This window comes from Apteryx mantelli, chromosome 3 (assembly GCF_036417845.1).
Source record: "Apteryx mantelli isolate bAptMan1 chromosome 3, bAptMan1.hap1, whole genome shotgun sequence".
Lineage (NCBI taxonomy): Eukaryota > Metazoa > Chordata > Aves > Apterygiformes > Apterygidae > Apteryx > Apteryx mantelli.
This window is the reverse complement of record NC_089980.1, coordinates 119,459,553-119,485,105: the sequence shown is the minus strand read 5'-3', so window position 1 is coordinate 119,485,105 and position 25,553 is coordinate 119,459,553. Positions and strand designations below refer to the sequence as shown.

Genomic DNA, 25,553 nt, shown 5'->3' with positions numbered 1-25,553 from the left:
GTCTTGTCAGACTCTCATTAATGACTTTCTGATATGTTTACCTTTCAGGCCGAAGATTTTTCAGGCTTATTTCTTTCTCAGAGGTTATTACCTTAAGTAGCAGCAACTGTCTGAGGGGAACAGTGTTTGGAAGAAGATAAACGGGATACTTCACCTGTTTACAACTTCTCCTATTTTGTGTCTGTGTTGAAACAGCGGGTAGTGGAAGGCTGAAAATTGTCTTGGAAATAGCCCTCATTGAGAAGTCCTTTTGAGTGCTCCAGTGAAAACTGGTATTGATTTGACCAAGTCGTGACCTTTTGCAAATTGCGCACACTGCATGCACACTTGCTCTACTTGTAAAGTAGGCAACAAAGAAGGCCTGTGCTCTATAGCCATGGCTATCTCACTTAGGCTGTGGATGAACTCACTGAAGATTGTTCCCTGCGGTTGGTTACTGCACTCTCAGAGCTGCCAGTGTAACTGCATGTTTAATTGCTTTCTAACTCAGTTTTGTCCAAATGTGGGATTGTTTGTTCCTTCTTTTTTTTTTTTTTGCTTTGTTTGTTTTTAAGTTTCGATCGTTTCAATGGAACCAGGTAGAAGAAACTCTATGCAGAATTATTCTGGCAGATCAGAGGATACGGTAATCCCTGCCTAGGAGGTAGTATTGATAAGGTTGGGGAAACTAATGCTTACCTAGTGGCTTGTTGCAGTTGGAACAGTATGTCTAACTCCAGCTTTAACTGTGCCTAGTGAAAGTTATACTGGAGTTGTACAATGAATTAGACAAGGGCTTTTTCTTGAATGATGAGGATTAAACGTGACAAAGATTTAATATGTCATCGTCTCATTTCTGGATCATTTTTGTGAACAATGCTTTATAGATACAGTGAGATTGCCTTCTGCAAACCTTTCAGTTATACTCCATGAAAGTATAACTTTTAGGTCCACAAGATAGGTTCACATTGTGCTTAGTTAAACTGCCTAATGTTTTTCTTAATAAGCTCAATTACAACAACACAACAGAAAAAGTCATAAACTAGCTTAACCTTATCTATTCTTGCTTGCATTGGTTCTGTGACATAAAATAAAGAAAAATTCTGGTCTAAATATGAGGTAAGGTTGGAAAAGCAGTTTCCAACAATTTAAATAGCTTTAAAGAAGATCTAGAAGCGCAACTTGTAGGTGTTTTGCTTTCCTATACTCTTTGCTATACAGAATAACTGGCATTGTCTTTTAAATATTGCATTCCTATTTGTCTTTTATCTTTTAGGGGAAAGTAGTGCTGACAGGTACATGTTTATAGAAATGTGCTTAATTTTGCATTGTGTCTGAGAAATTGTACAAGAGGTTATAGGTGAAAACATTGTCTTTACTGCATATATGCAGTAGGGTGAAATGAAGATTTAGTAAAAGAAGGAAAAAGCTAGGGTTTCTATTTGCATGAAGATTTTCTGGGCAAGCAATGACACTAGAAGCTATAGTGAAGCTATGTAGTAATACTGGGTATGTAAATTTTAATATCATTTAAGAAATAGGACTGTATGGGTAATTCCACAGTTACTGCGTACTCCTAGTGATTTTTGTCGTAGAGCCATGAGAAGCTTGTTGTGGGACCTGGATTTCTATGTAATGAGAGTTATTTACTGTCTATGGGTTCCTGTAGGTTTGTTGCTACTGGTTATTTGATTAAAAAGAATCACAACCCACCAAAGAACTCCATCTGTCATAATGGAGTGATGCTTTCGCTCAGTCCTAGAATTTTCCTTCTCTTTTACCAGAGAGCAAAAGATATGTTTTTCTAAAAGTGCTTTATATAAAGGGAAATTAAGCGTTGGAATTAAGCCGGGCATATCCAAAATACGGAAGCTGTGGCAATTCCATTTTAGTTTCACACGTCTGAGAATGAATAAAGTGTCAGAACTGTAGGTACATAAAAAGTGCAAGGAGAAATTAATAGTGGTCTGAATTAAGTCTCAGCACTACAGATCTAGCCACGTATCTAATTGCAGAGTTCCTCCAACGGTTAAAATAGAACCTGAAGATTTGTAATGCACATACAGTTGTTGATGATAGTTGATCATTTAACAGCTGGAAAATGGCCTGTAATCTTCCATGAGCATCTTCAAGTCCAGTTAAAAGCAGAGAATAATGTCTATGATGACAGTGAGTTTTGGGCACGCTGTCTGTCTGTGTTGGAGGAAGCATGGCCCTTTCAGATGCACGACAGATTTTATCCTCCCCTGCCAATCCCAAATGAAGTGAAACGGAGATGTAATGTCATAGAATCTTGCATATGAAATTCTGAGCCAACCTCTACTTCTGATCTTTTTTACTATTATTTGGTGTTTACAGGAACATCCATGTTATAAAATGATGTGGAGATAATATGATTTTTAATTCAAGAAGAAACTTTTAATAAATACTGAAATGTAAGGAATGTAGTTGTTAGGAGGAGGTTAAAGCTTCTGTATGTATAGAGAAAAGAAGTGATAATTATGTCACTAAGCCATTTTTAATGTTGGTTAAAAATAGATATTTTTATTTCTATTTTTGTAAACAAGGACAGAAAAATCTAAAGTAGCTGAGCTACCACTGTGAAAGGGAATGAATAACTTCTGAGCTATTAGGATCCCTAGTAAGTTTGATAGATAGCCTTCATTTTAAAATTGTATTTTAAAGATATGCGCTAATATAGAAAGCTTAGAGCAAATCTTTAAGATAAAAATTGAATAGTTAAAAAAAAAAAAAAATGCTGCCTAGAGTAAGTACCGCAAAATAACAGCCATTAATACAGAAATCTACCACGGTCAAATTACATTTCAAAAAGATAAGCTTCTCTTGCATTTTGGAAGAGCAAATGGCATCTGATACGCATCATATCATCAGAGCAGCTAAACAGCTTTTCAGAGAGAATGCTGTGCTGGGCTCCAAGGAATGGCATAGCCAGGTCTGCAAGATGTGGAAGTCTGATAAATTTGTTTTCACTACTCGAGCAAATCTACTCTGCGTGGAATATCAAGGTACATTTCCAACTTGCTCATTAGCAGCAACTGTAGTTATAATTTGAAATCAAATATAAAATTTTTGTAGAATTGCTGCACACATTAGAAATTCAAACACATTTATTTCATTGGTGGTTGCTGAGAAGTTTTCAAAGCACTAGAGTTGCACAGGAGCCTGGTTACATCAACTTCCAAGGGGATTTCAATTTTCTTTCTTTCTTTTTCTTTTTTTTTTTCCCCTTCTCTTCCCTCCTCCAATCTCCCTCAGTCTTGAGATCACTGCTTGTTTTTGCTTGTTTAGCTGTTTTAGTGTTTGTAATCTGGAAATCCAATTGTGCAAGAAATTCTGATTTTTTTTAAATTTATTTTTAAGTTCTTCATGGGAACAAACCATCACAATTTCAGAATGTTCCAAAGTGAAATTGGTTTTAAGAAATTAAAATGATGTTTCAAGGACTCGTGATACTGGATGTGCATGGTGCCTTTCAGTAGTTATAATCCGCCAAACGTTTCTTTAGAGTGTTCTTTTCACTCAATCTCATATTGACTATCTAGGCAAAATATTTGATAAATCTTTTCTTCTCAATCTGTATTGCAATTTCAGCTTAGGTTATTTATTACCTATATAGTGTACAGTGCATACTGTGGGTTTATTTGCCCCTTGCTTAAAAAAAGTAGCCATCTGCTACTTGCTTCCTCTCCTACCTGCAGTGGCACATTGAATCAAAGTGAAGGAATTGTCTCAAATGACTTGAAAATAGCTGTTTAGTTAGTGTGCGCTACAATTAGTAAAAGCTCAATTAAGTGTTGATAAATAAGGTATTATCCAACATCTTTACATCTTTAGATGTATGGTCTTATGATATGGTATACAACTTGTATACAAATTCCAGACTATTGTATAACATGGTTTTATATATATATATATATATGTATCGTATTTCACATTTAGTACATTCTCTCAAATCCACAATGGTCATGTATTCTGAACTCTGTACCTTAAATTAAAAGTCCTTCTCTAACTCTTTCTTTTCATAGAAATGGTCATTTTCTTTGACTGACTTGACCTAACTACCTACAGTTTTTATTTCATATGTCCACTTTTTAAGTGTGTCTGAATTCTTATATTTTGTTTTTATTTATTGTGTATCAATGGCTTTTTGTTCTATTGTCTGTTGTTTAGGTGCCTTTTTTGCATATATAATGTCCAGCTTGGTCCCCTTTCTAATAGGGACATTTTTCTACGTTAGTAACATTTCAACCTCAGATAGCATTTTTCTGATTTACTGCCCTTCCTTTTGAAAACACTTTCATTACGATTGTTCCTGTTTTACTTTCACTGATCTGAGTCAGTCACGTCTGCTCATGGCTCTTTAATCAAGCACTCTAGACTAAAATCAACCAAATGTACTCGAAGACAGAACTGTGAGAAAAAGGCCTATGAAATGACCTCACCTGAGAAAACATGTCATTCATTGCTACTTATCCTTTGTTTTTTTCACCTAGCCCATCATTAGTAGGTAGTCATTCCCCCCTGCTTCTGCTTAACGTCACTCTAGCTGGTTGGTTGTTCCTGCTGTACTAGATAATACCGACCTGTTCTTCCTCTGTGAACCCTGGACCAGAGGCTCTAGCAGTTTGAACGTAGGCGTTGCTACTCTGATCTCTACCCGTTCTACGCTGCTGCAAATAGCTATATGGGGTGAGAGGCAATACCATATGGGCACAGACCATATGGTGGTGCTTTTTTCCTCATTGTACAGTTGCCTTATCATATATATTGTAGTGTTTTGCTATATATATGTATATGTAAGTTTGTGTTTTGGAAGCTGTTTTTATTCACTAGAATTAGAGAGGAGTGTATGTTTGTGGAAAACTAAGTTTTGTAATAAACAGTCTTGGGTAGCAAAGGTTACAACATAATGCTATAGATTCAACTGAAGATAGCCCTTAAAAGGAAAATGTTAAAACTGTGTCTAAATAATTGTTAAGGGCTTAAGCAATATATCTAGTGGGTCATTTTCATTAACCTAAATATGGCAAATGAAACTTGGAATACTTACTTTCAAAAGAGTTATGTTCTCTTGAGAATTGAATTTTGCCTTTAAAACAGGAAGAAGTGGGTTAAATGCATGCTAATTTTGAGTTCTGCATGAATTTGACTGCAAACTTGAGGTCTGTGTCTGTATCTATATTCTGCATTCTTTAAATTTAGCTTAATATAATATTTTAAAATATTTTAAACAGCAGATGTGCATTGCTTATAGATTTGTGTAAATGTTGATGCACTGTATACAAAATATGTCTCCTATACAATGATCTGTTGACATTATTCTCTGTTGCTTAGCTTCAGACAGTAAAGTCGTGACATGTGCTGCTGTTTGGAGAATGCCGAAGGAATTGGAATCAGGCAGTCATGAATCCCCTGATGATTCATCAAGCAACGCTCAAACCCTGGAGCTACTCTGTCACCTTGACAACACAGCCCATGGCAATATGGCCTGGTAGGATTCTGCATATTTTATACTCCTAGAAAAAAACCTAAAGGATAGACCTGTACTGTTAGTTTTGTGCAGGTTTATATTGTAGAAGCCTTACTATCCACTTTAAAACTATTCTATCTTAAAGAAATAGTACAAATTGGATTTTTAGTCCCAGATGTGTCATAGATTAAAAACATTAATTATAGTCCTGCAAACACATATGGAGTAACAGCCTGTGTGCTGTTCTAATGCGCTTCTCCCCACCTGCCCCATCTATCCTTTGTTGCAGAAAGGTATAATACTTAGGATTTCAATTTTTATATAGAATATAAATTTGATGTTACACTTTTTTCTTTTTTTGTCTTCACTGAACTGATTTGGCATAAGTGCAAGTAATTTATTGTTTGTTAAGATAAGCATTCATTATATTACGTAGTGTCTGTTTAACTACTCTTTTCTGTTGTGTAAGAATAGACAAGGAGGACTGAGATACTGCAAAGGGTATCACAGAGGTTCTTTTCCCTTTCCTTCATGATATTTAACAGAAGGTGAAAATTGTTCATCATGTATTTGCAAGTCCTTTGCTTTGTGGGTATGCGTATGACATGTTCTCGCCGCTTCCTGAACTAGCGCAGGGCAAAGAAATGTTGACTCACTCGGTTCACCAACTACAATGTTGTTTGACATCTTTTGGGACCACCTGACCATTTTCCACTGGCAAGAAAAGTCGAAATTGTAAGAGTATGTTCTGCAGTGGTCTCGGGAATGTGTCTGTCAGAAAGAATAAGGAGTAGAAAATGGTCATGTAAGTTGTACAGTCTCTTCACCATATCAGAGAATTAAGAAAAAAATAATAATAACAAAGATTTTTGTAAATGAAATGTGACATCTCTAGCTCATGTGAAGATATTTTGTTTACTGGCATCCATAGCACAGATGATCCACAGTATTCATGGATATCTAGGTTGCAGACTGTAAGTAATTGAGACTTGATTGTGATTGAAAGGAAGAAAGCAAAGCTGTCCTTAAAATGCTACTGGTTGTGTACTCAGGCAGCCACTGTCTCTCTTAGTGCTTTACCTGCTCATGCTTTCCCTGTATGTTTTCCCTGTTCTGTCTTATGTCTTTTCTGTCTTCTTTTCTTTAATGTTGATCTTCTTGCATTGTTCTGTTTCCTTAAGAAAGCCATATAGTTAAAATATTGTATCAGAGACTTTCTATATCTACTATTGTGTACTAGGAACCGAAATTTTTTTTTTTCCACTTCCTATATGCCCAGTATTGGTTTTGTTTGATTGTTTACTGACCAGTAAGAAAAACTCATCCTGTGTTTCCTTATTTTTATTTCATCACTTTTATGGAATGCTAAGCTTGAATCTCTCTGGCATTTCTTATTAAAAATGAGCATGGACATATCATTTAATATCGCTTGTCTTTTGTGAATCAAGACTGAAAAGCATTTCGAATTCTTTGTGACTAAAATTCTAAACTTTCCTCACTTGTGTCTGAATGTGTCCCTCCTGCTCAACATATTTCGAAATAAATTTGACAAAACCTTTAAAGAAAAACTGATGTCCCAGCCATTACAGGTAGGTGAAAAGTGCTTTTATTCAGCTCTGTTTCATCTGCATTTCATGAGTTACTGTGTTTAAAAATGAAGCATTATTGTTCACTTTCAGTTACTGAAAATGTGTGCTGCTACTAAGCTTTGAATCTGGAACTCAACAAAATTTTTACTTAAAAAAACTTCTGTATGGCCATAGAGACATTTCAGAAAATTAAGCAGATGCTTAAATTAGGCAAACAAATAGGCCCATTAATTGCTCTGTTTGGTTGAAACCTAAGATTTTTTTCATCCTCTGTCTGGCTCCTTATGTGAGCCAAAATGCAGAGAGTTCTGTGGAGTATTATAATTATGAGCATTTGCAAAAATGGGCCCTTTCTGTAACTTCATTTTATAGATAAATATGCATATTCACACAGCATACACTTACATAATCACAAGGATGTTATTCTATGTATTGTTTTAAAAGTTTCAGTAAAACTTGCGATTGGACATGTTTCAGGAAGCTGTCCAAGGTACACTTTGGCAAGAGCGGCTAAGGAAACAGAACAGTTAATGAGACTGTTACTTTGATTACTATTTTCAGTCCATCTTGAAGGAATTCCCAAACCTGTTTCTGTTAAAATGCGGATGACTTAGGTTTTAGGAGTAACCTACTACCCCACTTCTTTTTCAGTTTCCTACAGATGTTTTGACAGTAGACTTGACAGCCTTATTCTCAGAGAGGGAGGATATTACTAGCCATGAGAGAAGATGTAAACTATAAGCTCTTGAACTGTGAACTCAGCAGGACTTTTTCTTGTGTCAGGAGCGTAGGTGCAAAGGAGGAGATTCTCCCCAAGCAGCTGCTAGAAGCAGGCTTGTTTGTATCGACTTAACATCCTACTTTTGGTATTCCAAGCATGGCAGATATGAAACAGGGTAGATGCTGTTCAGTATCCAGGTATACCTCAAAAGAGAGGGGGAAGAAGTGAAGCAAGTCAGGTGGAGGTCCGTGGAGTAAATTTGGAATAAGATAAAAGTGAAATTAGTAAGGGAAAAGTGTTGGGTGGGCAACACAGGTATAACTGCAAAGGGAAAGTGAAAAGAGATTACAGAGGTGAGAAAAGTGAGAGTCTTGAAGGGGGAAGAATGAAGAATTTGTGTTTTATGTAGAAGATGTTAGTCAGAGGCTAAAGAAAGTTGAAAAGGGGTGGATATGTTTGGAATGGTAATAGGCAGAGCAGATGACTTCGGTAAGCCTCTCTACTTACTGAAGTTGGATTTTCTTATTATATCCCACTTGATCAATCTTAAATATGGACTACAAATATTATCAAATGTCAAAGAAATTAGAAGGGAAGAAATTCTCTTAAAAATACGCTGTTTTAAGGATGGGGGGATGTTTATCACTAAAAGCTTATACTAGCACATTTTGAGTTTACAAAAGAAAAAGGGTACTATACATAGGCTATTTCCACAGATAATCTGGAAAAGATGAGTAGTATGGTCTGTTTCTTGCATGTATATTTTTAAATCCATACTATGTCTTGTTAAAGACTACTAAATCACTTACTGAGAGGATTTATCATGAGGACTTTGTTGTATATCCAATAGTAAAAAGGGACTCTTAAGTAAACTTATTTATCAGTATATTGTGTTCTCCTTTAAAGTTAAAAAAACAGTACAAGAAGAAAGTTAAAACTATTAAGCGAAAGTAGTGATCTTAAGAAGAAGATAAATTGTCTTGATGGAAAGAGTAAGTGTTGGAGGTAACAGTTTGCTCTGACTCTGTTCTAAGGGAAAATGTTTAGATATTTGAACAGAATTCCTTCTTTTTTGGATCGTTATAGCAGGTAAATAGATACTCTTATCTACTGTAAGGAGAATGAAAAAATATCTTTTAGAAAGAGCAAACAAACAGCTAAGACTGCTTGGACATCAAGGGTTGTGATTTGATTTAAAGTCTTCTCTGTGTACTAGTATTGCTAATTGTGCTTTTGATTTAGAAGAGAAGTTCACTGCATTTGTCTTTACATGTCTTTGTGCAAAATTTTCTAGATTTAGAATTGAGCTTGTAGTTCCAAAGGGCTCATATGACAGAATAGCTGCCTGCTTTGACATTAAAGCATATACAAGCAACTCCAAATTTGCACATTAGACCTATAAAGTAAAAAAGATATAATTTTTATAAGTGACTATAACCTAATAACCTAACAGAATGGCAAATAAAAAGAGAAGATGGCTTCTGTCATTCGTTTAGTCTTAAAAGAGCTGGCATTTTGTTGCATACAAATCCCCTTTCAGTGGGACAGAGTGAAAAAAATCTTCACTTTACTGTGACTGTCAGAAGCTGCTGGTTGCTACAGAAGAATTTAGAACAGTCCTTCTGCTCTCATTTGAAGTTTGTAGGCAAGTCCAACAAGCCATTAGTCACAAATTTAGTGAAAATTAGGTATCCACAGCAGTCTCCCTCTTCCGCTCCCATTTGATTGTTATTTGAGCAGTCATATTTCTGGCAAATCGGAGGTGACAGGATAAGCTCCGCGTGGGAGCAGCAGGGGCTGGGTTCATTCTGTTGAGCACTTGTAGCTTTGCCTTATTCTGATTTCCACTTTTCCTTTTAATTGGGAGGCATCAGAGCCACCAAAAGTTCAACTAAAGACAAATAGTTGATGTCTTCTCAGAATACATGGAGAACCTCATGGAGAAAATAGGATTTAAGCCAATTGCAACAAATTATTCTTTAACTGGGTCTTTAATTGTGTTATTCCCTCCACTCTGTAGTTCTACTATGAAACAGTGTTTCATAAGAAAAGGCATTTAAATTCCAAATTTATTTTGAAGAAGCAACTTGTAATGATGCAGTTGTGCCTGGGCTATGATTTCTTTCAATTCTGATTTAAAAAAAAAAAAAAAAAAAAGCTTGTAGTGAGGAAAGCAATATTCTGATGAGGCTCCACTGTCACTCTGTTGTTAATGATTGCTGCCAGTAAGCCTGTTACCTCACAAACCTTTAGTGGTATTAGTATTCTTAGTTTACTGGGAGTAGTCAATGACAGAGTGTTAAGGTGCTGCATGCGTTGATTTAGTAACGAGATAACTAAGAATAGTTACAGTAACTACTGTATCTTCCTCTGATTTATCTTTCCAACAAATCTTTGTTTGTAATTAAATTCCCTGTTCTTATTCAACTGCCCCTTAAACTTGTCTTATATGACTATTCTCTCTGTTTCTGCCCTTTGTGCAGATTACTGACAAATCCTTTCTTTCTGTCTTTCCTTCTGTCCCACGCATGTGACAAAATGATCATCCCTCATATTTGGCTTCCATAGTATCATCTATCTCCTGATGTATCTGTATCAATTTGATCATATTCATTCCATTATGAACACAGTCACCTGATGAAAGTTAAGCACATTTGAAATTAATGCCCTGAAGACAGATGAATAAGCACTTTCCAGAAGTGAGGTATATGTTTTTCTTTTTTATTTATTTTCTTTTGGCCTTTAAAAAAGGAAATAACCTTGTCCCAAGAAAAGAAAGCCAAGAAGTAAGCAAGTTTTAAACTCAAAAAAACCCTAAAAATGGCATTTTTAATAGCTGTAGCACTTTCATATTGCATTCAGGTAACACTTTCATTTGCTATCCTGTTGTTGGTAACATTAATTCTTCTATAGTAACACTCTGCTAGACTTCAGGATATATATGTTAAAATTCTGCCTTAGTTTAAATTTAAAATGTTTCAGATTTTTTTTTTTAATGGTCTTTATCTAATGAAATAAAACCTTAAAGTAACATTTCTTTTAGGAGGCTCACACTATCTGGAAAGTATATTAACTGTTATATATGTGATATAGCAAAGGTGTGTAATTAATGCAATTTACTGGCATGTAGTTTTTTCTACGTTTGGAATAAATGAAAACTTTGTCTTATTTTAACACTTTATAGGTCCCTGTACCATAAATATAATTGTGTGTGGGGAGGTTCTTCTGATTTTTGTGTAGAGATTCTTTTGAGTGTCAGGAGTGCCAGTTGCCTTGGTCATAAAATGACCTCTAGGTTTTTTAGTTTTTTCAGTTTTTGACAGCTGACCAACCGATGATAATTGTCTGTGTCATAGGCCTTTCAGTTTCTTCACATAATGCACAAAATTTCAGAGCTATCAGGAGACACATATTAGTGAAGCTGATTAATTGCAGACAAAGAATTATCAGCACTTAAGAATAATTGTTCTACACCTGTTTCATTCCACATGCTTATATTCTCTATCACCTGTCTCTGGTATTACAAAGATGAAGTGTATAGAGAATATTTTTTAGAAAAACTTACTTTATAACAGCTGTTTTGACTTGAAATATAACTTATAGCTCCTTTTCAATACTGTCAATTGCCCCTTTGTATTCTGATCCTTTCTAAAATGTTAAAAATGTAACTTTATTTTATGCTTTACTTGTCTCCCTTCCCCCAAAATTCTTTAATACCCTGAATTCTTTACAGGATTTTGCTCTGTTGACTCTTTGATTATCCTTTACTTTAAATAAATCCTTGTGTTCAACCATTTGTTGTCTCTTTCTCATGTTTTCGATCTCATTTTCCACTTTCATCATCCTCAAAACATGTCCACAATGAGCAAAGTAATTTGTAACATTTGTCTCTCATTCCTTCCTTTGAATATTTTCAAAGCAATACAATATTAGCCATAAAAAATATTAAAACTTCAAGCTATTGAATACGCTCACATATACTAGGGAATAATTGTCATACACTAACTGGCTAGTGAAATAATAAAATTTTGTGTCATATGTCCAACTAATTATATTAATTTTTGGCCACGATTTATTTGACTGCAGACCTATAAAGAAAAGGGAAACTTAGTGAAAGTGGAATCTGACACTGCAGCGAGGACTTAAAGCAGGTGAAATACCTGCAGCAAGTACAAGAAAAATATGCTGTTCCATGTATGTGAACTTAGTCTATCTGTAGAGCTTGATTTAAGGAGTTGTATTCCGTTATCTTTTGACGACTTCTGAGAGGTTCAGTTGGTTTCATATGCTTACAGTGAAATTCAGTTTTGTTGAACTTTTTGCAGAACTTTGTCGCCTTTACCTTGAATTTGTAAATCATCATACAGAAAGTAGTATAGAAATACTGCTACTCTACAAGTTAAAAGTGACGAGGGTTTGCAGAGTATTATTTCACTCCTCCCTCCCAGATAGAAGGTAGTATTTCACTTTAATTCTCACCTTGCTGTCTTCTTCCCTCATCTCTTACTGCAGAATTAGTTGTCTTTTTTCCCCCACTGAAAGAATCACAGAATGGTTGAGGTTGGAAGGGACCTCTGGAGATCATCTAGTCCAACTCCCCTGCTCAAGCACAGTCACCTAGAGCACATTGCACAGGATTGCATCCAGGCAGGTTTTGAAAATCTCCAGAGAAGTAGACTCCACCGCCTCTCTGGGCAACCTGTATAAAAAAAAAAAAAAAAAAAAAAAAAAAACCAGAAAACTGATCAGTTTTCATAGTTTTTTAAGGGTTTTGTTTTCTTATTTATAATGCTACTTTAGCTATTCTCAGCCCTTAAAATTAGGATTATTTTTTGTCACTACTGATTTTTTACAGTGTAAATAGCTGCCAGCTGGTTTTATTTTCACAGTGTTTATTGACTGGGTTAAAAGGTTGATGGGAAATATTAAAAAATGAAGTTGTAACATAGGGGGGGGAAACTATGCAGAAAAATTTAAAACATTCCTGAGAAACTACCTTTGAACAAGTGTTCCTGTTTTCTCAGTCTTGAACTCCAGTTTGCTCTCTGAAGGGCCAAAAGTGTTGACAATTGAGAATATTTGTTTCTCAGAGTAGAATACATGTTTCCTAGCACAATATGCTCGGGTGATTATAGATTCAGTAATAATGCTGACATTTAGTTAAATGGTATTTAAAAATTCAGGCTTTTTGAGTGTGTTTTACAGGATTAAGAAATTGATTCCTGTATATTCTTGCTTAAGTACATTTATTTGGTAAAATGTATATAAGAAATTAAGGAATGCCCTCCAGCCTCAAGCAGTCTGCTGGCCCAGCATTCCCAGACAGGGGCGATGGAGGTGTTTAGCGAGAGCGCACAGTCCTGGCCACTCCTTGCAATTGAGTCACCTCAATTCCCCTAGCATCCACAGTCATTGGATTAGGGGTGTTAAAGAGTACCTCTGTGCCTTGTCCTTGTAATCCGTTATCATTCTTGGTTTTGTTGTTCTTCTTTTGAACAAAAGAAGGGTGATTTTCTGCAACTTTCAGTACAAAGCCTAGACAATCATTTTGGGGCACATTTTTCATATTGTATTGGAGAAATGTACTGAGATGCATATTCTATTTTATTTTGCTCCTCTCTAACCATACAGATGGCCTGTTTCTTACAGACAGCAATAAAATAGCAAGGACATGCTATATCCGTGTTGCCATCTTCTGAAAAATCCCATATAAAAGATCTTCAAATGTTTCAAAAGATAAGATACATATTTCCTCTAAAGTCAGTTGACAGGTATTGTTTTTGCACCCTCCAGCTATCTAACAAATAAGCTTGTTTCAACCCCTAATCTTGCCATTAGTGTGTAGAAAACACTACTAGCATCACGTGGCTTCCAGAGGCCAGGCAGGACGTTTACCTGAGGACTCCCTGGGTACTTTGTTGCAAGGCATTCATACTACTAGAAAAGTAGTAGTGTATATTAACAAATAGGTTTAAGCTGTTAAAAAAGGTTTGTTTGCATAGTAGTATCTGCGAACTCTCCGGGCAGATACACAGCTTTATTCTTAGTAAAGTGCTTTTTCTGACATGGGATAGTTTTCAGCAGGTTTTCAACAATAAACTATGCTGCCAAAACTACTGCGCTCTTACCATAGCTGAACTGTGTATACTGTAGACCTTTTGTTATCATAGGTATGACACCAAAAAATCCCCCACATCTGTATTCCATCCTGCTGTCTCAGCAGAAGTATCTAGTGTAGACTTGCTCTGAAATGCTAACAGCTTCCAAATGTTTTTGAATAGCAGTTGATTCCTCAGATATTTTAGCTGTTAATAAAAGTAGGATAATTAAAATGCTAGCATAAAAATATTAATAATGGTAATACTACAGATATTTAATAAAACTTCTGCAAGAGCTGTTCTATATGTAGATACATATATCTAGCATTTGAGGAATATGGGAAGGCATGGATGAAACAGTGAAGTTAAAATGCTTTTGCATGTCTGAATTAAGTTAGTTTTATTTGTGAGTGTTTCTGCCATAGTATCTAAATATCATTGTTGTGAATGATCTAAAGTTAATTACTCTAAGAAAGTTAATAATTCCTCAATCTATTGTATTTGTTAGACTACTTATATTTCACTGAATGTCAGTAACAATGCACAACTGTGTTTTTTTTTCTTTTTAAAGAAAGCTGAAAAAGCTCCTGTCTCCTCCCTCCCCCCCCCCCACAAAAAAAAGAGTGAAACAGCCCCTAGGCTTCACCTTTAAGAAATAATAATTATAAAAATCCCTACTGTACTGTTTCCTGTAGTAGAAACATTTTGTAAATATCCTTGTGACAATGTGTTTTTAATCTTAATAAATGGAAGACGCTTTTGGTTTGGTTTGACCAGAGTAGGAATATAAAAGACAATGCTACAATTCATAGCCTAGTGGAAATCAGCAGAACAGCAGAAGCTAGGGATTATAATCTCTTTTTGTACCCTGATATTGTTATAACTGTATTTAACAGCAAGTCAATGAAGTCAATGAAATGTGTTGTTTTCATGTGATAATTCTTTTGCCAGTTTCTTATGTTGGATAGACAACGTATCTGCAGACAAAACTGGGACTAGTACTGAGGACTCAAACATAGCGGAGCCAGATGTCTTCCAGTATGACGCGCTCCTCTGCAAAGCTGTGTTGTAAAGTGAGAGGTGCAGTCTGGTGTAGCACAGGATAGCTCACTGCAATTTGATAGCTGACAGTCGATGTGCAGATGTAGTGCTTCTGTGACTGCTTCAGTTTCTTTAGCATAAATCTTTTAATGCATGTGGTAGAGGCTCTTGCTTTCATGTTTAGAGTTTGGTATTCATTTATATGTTGTATCTTGTATTGTCTTGTAACCTAAATCACAAATACTTTATAAAACAGGAAAGGGAACCAATTATACTGATAGTGTGTGTCATGTATATTGCCTGCTGATGGTGCTTGCGTATAGTCATCTTATCTAGGCTCAGTATTTCTGGTGTCAAATCAAGTTTGCATTTAAAGAGATTGAGTTGCTTTGCTAGTAAGAGGCAGACCTTAGAGGAGGAGGCAGTGTCCTTAAGAATCCAGTTAAACTATTACATTTTTGAGAGCACAACTCTTTCTGGAAAGATTCTGGAAATTAAATAAAGTCATTCCTGATCTTTCTGGAATAAATATATGTAGGAACAAACAGGCAAAATTATCCTCATATTATTCTTAACTCTAAGGTCTTGTCTCCAATACCAATGAAATTGGAGAAACAGCAACAACTCTTCCCCCCACCTCCCAGCCCCCCAAGTTGATAAGACCATCCTTTTAAAGTGAGTAGCCAGTCTGAGAGAGCCTGGGCACCTGAGCGTGCACAAGCAACACAGTTACTTTGTAGCATGGATTATGATTAGTGCCACCCTTGGGTTTCCCATTCTCTAGAGGCTTTGCACTGATCATTTCTTTGAACACAAAAAAAAAAGAGCCTCACCCCCAAGCCTATAGGTAGGAATTTTAGGTTTCCTTAAGTTACTATAATCTGAAAAACTGTAGGCTGTGCTGTAAGGAGTTGTACACTCTGTAAAAATTATCTGTGCATAGAACTTGTGCATTTGACAAGTTCTTCAGACATTAACTCAATAGAGCATAGTTGACTGATGTCTTAGGTCTGAAAATAGTTAGTCACAGCTTCCTTTCTATAAAGTAGGCCTTGCTGCTCTGTTTTGCACATTTGGTATTTGGTTGCATAACTTGTTCATGCCTTGCACCCACCAGTAATTACTCTTATTGTGCTGCAGGCATGTGTGGAAGGTAAGCTGATTACACTACAGACTAGAGATGCTGATTCCTGCTTCTAATTAATCATGACTTGCAATTTTAGCAGTGACAGCTTTGTCAGTTTAGCTCATATATGGAGTCTGTGTAATAGGCTTGCACAATTTTAATTTTCTGTCTTAAGCAATATTAAACTTTAACACATATGCCAGCGGCCAAACAGATGCAAGTCTGAGGTTGTTAATGAATTGTAGAGATGTTCACCTATTGGTCGTCACCTTAAATCATGAATAGCTTAACAGAAATTTAATGCATGTTTCTAAAAAATGGATTTTTGGGAGTCCCTACATAAAAATGAATCCTACACCTTGCTTTCATACAACAAATTCACTACCGTGCTTTCTGTTAGATTGTAAGCTATTAGTGTTCTTTATTATGTTTATATGTACATAAATATCTTTTCATTGCTGAAATTGATTGGGCTCTCTACAGCAAGAATCACACTACTTTTTCTTGATGTAAGCTTGTTTAATTACACAGCAGCATTAGACACGGATGTGGTGAAGTAAATACAAATACTGACTGAGGCTGATGCTTCAGTATTTTGCATTCTGCTTTATGATTTTTTTTAAACTTTTGGCTTGCCAGCACTGTAATATGATACTCTAAGGAAATTTTTTTCAAAAAATTATAGTGGAAGTACTGTTTCTGTGCATCACCTCCACGGGGGATGCTCTTATATTTATATGCACAACAGTTATGTTTTTCTGAATGTGAAGATAATTTAAGAGCCAGAATAAACATCAAGGTAGGTGTTTTGGGGGGTCTTGACCAAAATAATGGTCAACCTTTCTTTTGTCCTCATTATTCTCAGCAGCCTCTTAACCCCAAAAGCACCTAAACTAAATTCATCCATCTTGATCTTAGATTTTTTTAAGAAGCTATGGTTCTTGTTCCACTATATTCTGAGCAGCTGAACACCAAAATACACTTAAATGACTGAGAATTTTAAGGCTTACAGTGTAACTTACATGCACTAAATATGTGCTGCCAGCAGCATACACTTCAGTACATTACAAATTAGCCAGAACTCTTTTCATTTCAAATTGTGGCCAATCTGTAGAGCCCACTTGTGTAAGGAGTAAGAGTTCTGGATTCCAGGCTCTCCTTAGTCTGATCTTCTTATTCTTAGAATAAAGTCCAGATCACCAGATGACAGCCTGGCCTTTGCATCTGAATCACTGTACTGCAAAGAAAGGAGGACGTTTGGATCCATTACATGTGAACTTTTCTGATTGGCTGCGTTGAGACTGCAGTCTGCTCTGCTTTCTCATTTACCTAATGTTTGGGTAGATTTACCACTTTGCAGTGCATGAGAATTTTCAAACCAGAAAAATCTTTCCATTTATAGAAATAAATGGGTGTCGTTTCTATAATTATGATTAAACATTAGTTAAAGCTTGCTTTGTCTGACATGTTTTGGCTGACCAATTTACCTCTACGGAAGTGATTGCATGTTGTTTTATTCTTCTTATAACAGAGAACTTTGAATTGTTTATTTGTAAAAGCTCAGTACATTAATAAAGGATGGTGTTAACTATCTTTTCACCATAAAACGCAGATAGTGCAGTCCTTTTATGTGTGCATTTGAATGTTTTAAATTCTCTTTTTTCTTTCCTAGAAAAATATTCCCTGCAGGATTTAAATTTTTACCAAAAACTAATAGCTAGAAGTTAATTTGAAACATCAGGAGTCATTTGATAACAAAACAGAGTAAAAGGCAACAAATATAATTGCTTGTCTGCTGTCTGTAGATTATCTAAAGAGTAGCAGTGAAGTTGGCGCTCAGTTTCTGAGTGGCAGCTATGAACTTGACAAGTAGCTTGTCCATTTCAGAAAACTGTAAGAATCAGCAGCTGTTGGCAGACTCATGAAAATGGTACTGATTTATCTGTTTTCCTTTTTAAAGATTATAATCACCTTTGCTGTGTCATCGCTTTATCGTCATCAGTTATTCTAAATGAGAACTTCAGTCTCTCTAAAATGTGTATGGTGCTTTGAAAACAAGGGGTTTTTTTACTCGCCAGTGTTTTTCTCCTTCTCCACGTTTTTTTATAAAAAATTTAACTTTCAGGTATGACTACAGAGTACAGCTTAATGTGCTACAAAGAGTGATTTGAGTAACCTTCATTTAGATTATAAAATCTGAATGAACACTACCACCACACCCATAAAACAATGAATTTTCATGTGAGATAAATTAAATAGAAGCAAAATGGGCATTTCACAAGGACAGAATGAATGTGCTGGAGACCTTTTCATTCTAAGGTATGTCAGCTGGGTTATAATTGGCTCTAATTAGCACACTCTGTTCAGCTATAAAAAGTCTTTACCTTGCAGCTCCATGACAGTCAAAGATGTGAAATTTCTTTCTACCTTTGAAAACATCAAAGAAAGTGCTTCTAGCCTAGCTTTTATGGCTGAAAACTCAGTGATCAGTGTAAGAAAGGGGCAAATGCATCAACAGGAATAAGGAATATTGATCGGTTGGGCTAGAAGAACTCTTCAGAGTTAATTGGTCAAACCAGATTTCATTGTCTAATTAAAAGTATATGTACGTATTTCAACACAAAATGCCACAAAATTATGCTTGCAGCAATATGCATGAAAAATGATGTGATTTTAAAAAAAACTTGTAAATCATGGTCAGAATCAACTTGAATATTCTTCAATTATCCACTCAGTGATGATTCTGATGTCTTTTGATTTCACTTTGGGAAACTGGATTGTGGAAAGTTAGGTGCGAATGTGATCATATGGGAGTTATAATGCATTAACATTTTATCGTGCTGTATGTGTTCATAGAGTGTTATCATCTTTTTCAAGGATGTAATGGAGATGTCTGTGGGGCAGAGCTGTATGAAGGTAGGAAACATACATGACAATGGCAGCTGCTTACTTGTAATTATTATAAACAAAATGGTAGTTGAACTTGTAACTGAAACCACTTAATCGTTTTTATTATCAACATTTGTTTTCAGTTGCTCATAAGTTTCCCAAGTTGTAACATACAGCTTTAACAAGAAACACTTCTGAAAATAAGACTGGCAATAGTACAGGCAAAACAACTCACTTTAGAACAAATCATAAGATCATTCTAGTTCCATGTGCTTCTTAAAACACGTTTAAAAGCATGATGGTGGCTTAATGTGCTAAATGAAGTGATTTTGTCCTGCTATGACAAAGCTTGTTACAAATGATCTTCTGCAAGTAGTTAGTTTCCTTGAATTTGCAACATATTTGCAAGAGAGACATGGCACTACTGGAGCAAGTCCACTGAAGGGCTACAAAGATGATTAGGGGACTGGAGCATCTCTCTTATGAGGAAAGACTGAGAGAGCTGGGCCTGTTTAGCCTGGAGAAGAGAAGGCTGAGAGGAGATCTTATCAATGTGTACAAGTATCTGAAGGGAAGGTGTCAAGAGGATGGGACCAGACTCTTTTCAGTGTTCCCAGTGACAGGACGTGAGGCAACAGGCACAAACTGAAACACAGACAATTCCGTCTGAACATGAGGAAATACTTTTTCACTGTGAGGGTGACAGAGCACTGGCACAGGTTGCCCAGAGAGGTGGTGGAGTCTCCTTCTCTGGAGATATTCAAAACCCACCTGGACACGATCCTGTGCAACGTGCTCTAGGTGATCCTGCTTGAGCAGAGGGGTTTGGACTAGATGATCTCCAGAGATCCCTTCCAACCTCAACCATTCTGTGATATTAAGGATGCAGGTCATGGTTCCAGCAGAAGATAGATGCAGAAGCTAGTCCTTCCTTTGATCTGCTCCTTTGCCTTAGGGAGAAGTTTGGTGGGTGAGAAGTCAGCAATACAACCTTAAGTATAGCTTAAGCTTTTTTTTTTTTTTTAATCTACTTTGTGTTAATTTTTTTTGCATAGTCCTATCTCCTCTGGGTAGCCTGGCCTCTCTATAACAGCAATCAGGTGCAGTCATCTGTCTGTATATCTAAGTACCTGTTTTGCTAACAATGCAGAGTTAAAAGGAATGAAACTGTTTCTTCATGGAAGAAGTGAAGTGGATTTTGGCTGGAAGATCTCAGCTGAGAATAACTGAGGTTGTATTTCATTTATGGTGTGCAGAGGGAGACTACGCTGTTTCACTTTGTTCTGTTACCTGTTGTTTCCTTTCATCGTGTTTTGTAGGATGAAGGAGTCCCATGCTTTAGATGTGGGACCAGCCAGATCAGAGTCACTGTCTTAGGGAGGCAGGAGTAATGCAAATTTGTGGATAAAATATAAACGTGTATAGAGTGCAGTCCCAAGTTAGGAAGGTAGCTAGTGGCTGCCTAGTATTGGGTTCACTTGCCCAAGGCTGTGTCTACATCCGTTTCATCTCTTCAATCCAGAGTTCCAGAATCCAGTGATTCATGCAAAGAGCTAAACAGAATGGAATGTTTATGTCTCGTGATGGACTCTTGAAAAACCTCGAGAGATATCTCTTCACATATGCACTGAGGATGAGGATAGCATATCAAATGCCACTGGCATGTTGCTTTTGAATAACTTAAGCTTTTGTCTAGGGATGGGAGGAAGTTACTTCATGTTGCTATTGATACTAAATTAGTGTTCTCTGCACTTAGCTATATTGTGTTGTTACAAGTTAATTAGGAGGTTGCATAATTTTATTTTTGAGAAATATGGGGTATGGAAGACTATTCTTTATTTAATAACAATATTATCCTTTTAACCTTACTGTCATCTCAGCAAATGTTTCAGGGGTATAGTATATACTTAACTGTGCTGCCTGTACCCACTGGCTAGACTTCCTCTCATAGGCAGGAATAGAGACAATCACTGATTTTATTTATTTATTTATTTATTTATTTATTTTATTCCTTCATATATAGCACAAGAGTGGTGAGTCATAGGCAGAAAGGGTATGTTGCTTGAGATATGCATGATGACCAGTTGCTGAACTGGAAGAGGTTTGCATCAAAGCTCTGAGGCTTCTGATTTTTTGGTGCATCTTCAAAAAAGATGTACGAAATGACATATAAAGAACATTAAGATTTCAAGTTAAAGCATTCAAAAGTGACTGTGTATCAAAAGGTCTTTGTTCTGATCCTTTTGTACATATGTGCTATGATTTGTGTTACAGTGACATAATCACTATTCATTTTGCATGATCACTGCATCATTTGATATATAGAATGCATGGCAAATGAAGTAGAGGATTTCAAGAAGCTCTGTTACAATTAGGTTAGCATCTAGAAAGTTGGATTGCGTTCCTTTTTCTGGCACAGATTTGGGCTGGGATGGCAAAGGGCTCTCAAAAAAAGTGCTAAAGCTGACTAAATGCTTGCATAAACAAGCTTATTTTTAGTATCATAACTTTTCAGTAACTGACTCTGCAGTAATGTTCATATAGTATATGTAACATTTGCTGGATTGCTAGTTAATGGCAGATTTTGCACTTGGAACATGGGACCAATTTCTGCTGAAGAAAACCATAAGGAAAATGATTGAATGTATTCTGAAACAGATTAGGTCTACAAGATTAAAATAGCTGTCCAGCGCAAATTCTGTTGGTTTTAATGTTTGATTGTTTTTTTTCATTTTCTGTTTTTGTTTTACAGTGTTATGTGGGAACCAATGGGAGATGGTAAAAGGCTTATTTCACTGGCTGATAATAACATATTATTGTGGGATTTGCAAGAAAGTTCAGCCAAAGCTGTGGTAAGAAAAATTGTTAACAAATGATGATATACTTAAATATAGTATAAATCACAACATTCACAACCTAAAATTTGCTAATCTTTTAATTACTCCTTCCTTAAAGACTCTTCAAAAATATTGTTGCTAATGGAGGCTATGACTTGAACGTGGGTGGGGGAAATGAGTACTGTATTGAATGTGAGTGTTTCAGAGAAGGTGACTTGGTTGCTAGTAGTTACATATTTTCCCTCCTCTTGAATTGCCCTTAGTTCTCCTACGTATTCTAAAGCAAATAATCTAAAGTAAAGCAATGATAACGTGATCAATATGAGGAGGGGTGGAGGGGGAATCATAGATCAATGAAGTAGAAGGTTATCTAATTCAGATAATGATTAATGCTCTATAAAGTGTTCCTGGCTTGTATAAAAAGTATTATCCTCTGTACTACTATATTAAACCATATTGGTCTCACACCCCTCTAGTTAATTTAAAACCCTTCGGCATATGCATAATATAAACTTCTCCACTTACTGTGCACTGCTTTGAGTTCTCAGTATTAATTTAATTTACTGCCATACTGTATATTCAGATTACTTAATTCATTACTAAATTTATCTTCTCTGATATTCAGGAATATAAGTAATAGGGTGTAATTGGTACAGATTTTGATCTGATTATGCCACCTTTTATAGATAATCAACAAAAGCCTGCTTATTTAAATACATTGGTGTGGATCGTATATAGAAATCCTTGAATGGTTCTGCATAGAATCATTTCTTTGTCAGTATTTGTCCTTAGAAGTGAAAACCGATTATGTCGTCATTGTTATTATTTGGTTGATCTGTTGTCACTTCTTGAATTAACTCTTTAGTTTCACTTACTCAGTGTTGTTTTCTCTTCTTGGATGTTTCAGAACCAGATTTTTCAACTAGCAGTTGCTTGGAGTCAAAACAATGTTTCTCTAAACTTTTTCTTGTTGTGCCATCTGACTGTGTGTAAATAGATGAAGCCTGAAGTTGTTATTAGTTTGCTTAGTATCAACATTGATGGATGAACAAGGAGCTTCTGAATAAACTCAGACGTAAAAAGGAAGCATACAAGGGGCAGAAGCAGGGACAGGTGACCCAGGAGGAGTATAGAGACATTGTCCAAGCATTCAGGGATGGGATTAGGAAAGTCAAAGCCCATCTCAATGTGAATCTGGTGAGGGACATGAAGGGCAACAAGAAAAGGCTTCTGAAATGTAGGCCTGCTGCTGAATGGAGCAGGGACCCTGGTGATAAAGGACACAGAAAAGGCCGAGGTACTCCATGACTCTTCACTACTGTCTTTACTGGTAAGACTGGCCTTCAGGAATCCCAGGCTCCTGAGATCAGTGGGAAAGTCAGGAGCGTGGAAGACTTGCCCTCCGTGGAAGAGGATTAGGTTAGGAAACATTAAGCAAAATGGTCATGGACAAGTCCGTGGAACCTGACCAGATGCACCCACAAGGGTGGAGGGAGCTGGCCAATGTCATTACAAGGCCATCATCTTGGAAAGGTCATAGTGATGGAGAAGTTTCCTGAGGACTGGAAAAAAGCAAATGTCAGCCTTGTCTTTAAAAAGGGCAAGTAGGAGGATCCAGGGAACTACAGACCACTCAACCTCATGTTGATCCCTGGGAAGGTGGTGGAGCAACTAATCCTGGATACTATTTCCAGACACATGAAGGACAGGAAGGTAATTGGGACTAGTCAGCATAGATTTACAAAGGGGAAATCATTCTTAACTAACCTGATAACGTTCTACAATGAGATGAATGGCATGGTGGATGGGGGGAGAGCAGTGGATGTTGTTCATCTCAACTGTAGTAAAGCTTTTGACGTGGATTCTCATAACATCCTTATAGAGAAACTTTGAAATATAGTATAGATAAGTAGTCAGTGAGGTGAATTGAAAACTGGCTGAACTGCTGGGCTCAAAGGGTTGTAATCAGAGGCACGAAGTCCAGCTGGAAGCCAGTCACTAGTGGTGTATTCCAGGGGTTGACAGTTGGGCCAGTGCTGTTTAACCTTTTCATTATTGACCTGGCTGATGGGACTGAATGAATGTACCCTCAGCAAGTTTGCAGATGATACAAAACTGGGGGAAGTGGTTGATACACTAGAAAGCTCCACTGCCATTCGTAGGGACCTTGGCAGGCTGGAGAACTGGGCAGAGAGGAACCACATGAAGTTCAGCAAAGCGAAATGCAAAGTCCTGCACCTGGAGTAGAATAACCTCTTGCACCTGTACATGCTGGGGGCCAACTGCCTTTAGGAAGCAGCTTTGCAGAAAAAGGCCCTGGGGGTCCTGGTGGACAACATGTTGACCATGAGCCAGCAATGCACCCTAATAGCAAAGAAGACCAACAGTATCCTGGGCTGCATTAGGAAGAGCCTTGCCGGCAGGTTGTGATCCTTCACCTCTACACAGCACTGGTGAGGCCACATCTGAAGTGCTGCATCCAGTTCTCTGCTCCCCAGTGTAAGAGAGACATGGACTTCCTGGAGTGAGTCCAGGGAACAGTCATGGGATGGGAGGGGAGCAGAGAAGACGGAAGTCTAGCTTCCAGAAGCTTGTCTGTGGCATTGTATCTGTTAGATTTACATTACTCTTAATAAGAGGCATTATTTCTTTTCTAATGCATGCATAGCACACGCACTTCTTTAGAATGCCTTCTTTAAACCTGTTGAAAAATTGCTTTTTGGAGCAATTCTGCTTGTATCCTATAGCTCTTCATGTCTCTGAAGTGCTGGGTCTGCAAGACTATTTAGCATTTTTCCTTTCTCCTTTTTTCTCTCTTTGGGCGGCTCTGTCCTCTCCTGCTTGAATTTTTTTGAATGTTAATTAGTTTTTCCACTGTCCTGACCACTTTTTCATCACAATCTCAAAGTCACCATATTTCTTCCTAATTCCAATCTGTATGAAATACATTTCCTTTTGGGATGCTGTCTAGTCTGTTACCAGTCTCCCTTTAATGTGTGTGGGAATCTTCTAATAAATACCACGTTCTTTATTCTGTCTCATGTTATTTTGTTTGAGATTTATTTACTAAAACCTGTCATGTTCAGTTAAATAGCTTCCCTTTACTATTCCTTTCCTCAAAATTAACTTCCTTACTCTGTCATACAAATATTTGTGAATGAAATTCACAAATTAAAGAGTATTCATTAAATTGTGCAACACTGGTCTTTCCATTTGAAGAACCCATTTCAATAGCTTCCTTTTGGAGATGTATCCATTGCAGGCAATACTAGTATGAATCACAAGAGGTAAACCCAACTATAACCTTTATGCACTTTCATGAAAGAATTCTAAAATTCAGGCATAGTTCTAAGGAAAAACTTGAAATATATGTATCTTGAAAATTTTGCATTCCAAAATTTCTGCTTATTTACATTGATCAAAACTTGAGCTATTTAACCTTTTATTGGATGCATCTCCTCTATCTGCCTGGAGGTTACAAGTCTTGCTGTTTTAATTAGAATTAACCTGAAGAAATTTAGGGTTCCCAATATATTTAGAACTTCTTTTTAATAAAATTACAGTGTATTCAATCTCTAAATTATCTGGTCAACCTGTCACTGGAAACATTTGCTAACCATAGCTTACTGTACAGTTTAATTTTCTATTAATTTTTTTCAACATTTTTTGTTAAAACATGTCTCTTCATTACAGTAATGAACACAGGAATATGTGCCTGTATTTGCATTAAGCCAAGCTTCTCCTGTCCTTTTGACCAATCCCTTTATTATTGTTTTGAGGAC

At 36.5% G+C, this 25,553-nt stretch overlaps 1 protein-coding gene across 2 annotated transcripts in view; it reads left to right on the top strand.

The window, feature by feature from the left end:
- Positions 1 to 25,553, top strand: part of EIPR1 (EARP complex and GARP complex interacting protein 1) — a 94,597-nt gene that overhangs the window by 42,694 nt on the left and 26,350 nt on the right. For both annotated transcript variants that reach the window (XM_067294260.1, XM_013952958.2), the window contains 2 exons: positions 5,335 to 5,491; positions 21,687 to 21,786. In XM_067294260.1, the coding sequence (XP_067150361.1) occupies positions 5,335 to 5,491; positions 21,687 to 21,786 (257 nt within the window). The remainder of the gene's footprint in view (positions 1 to 5,334; positions 5,492 to 21,686; positions 21,787 to 25,553) is intronic.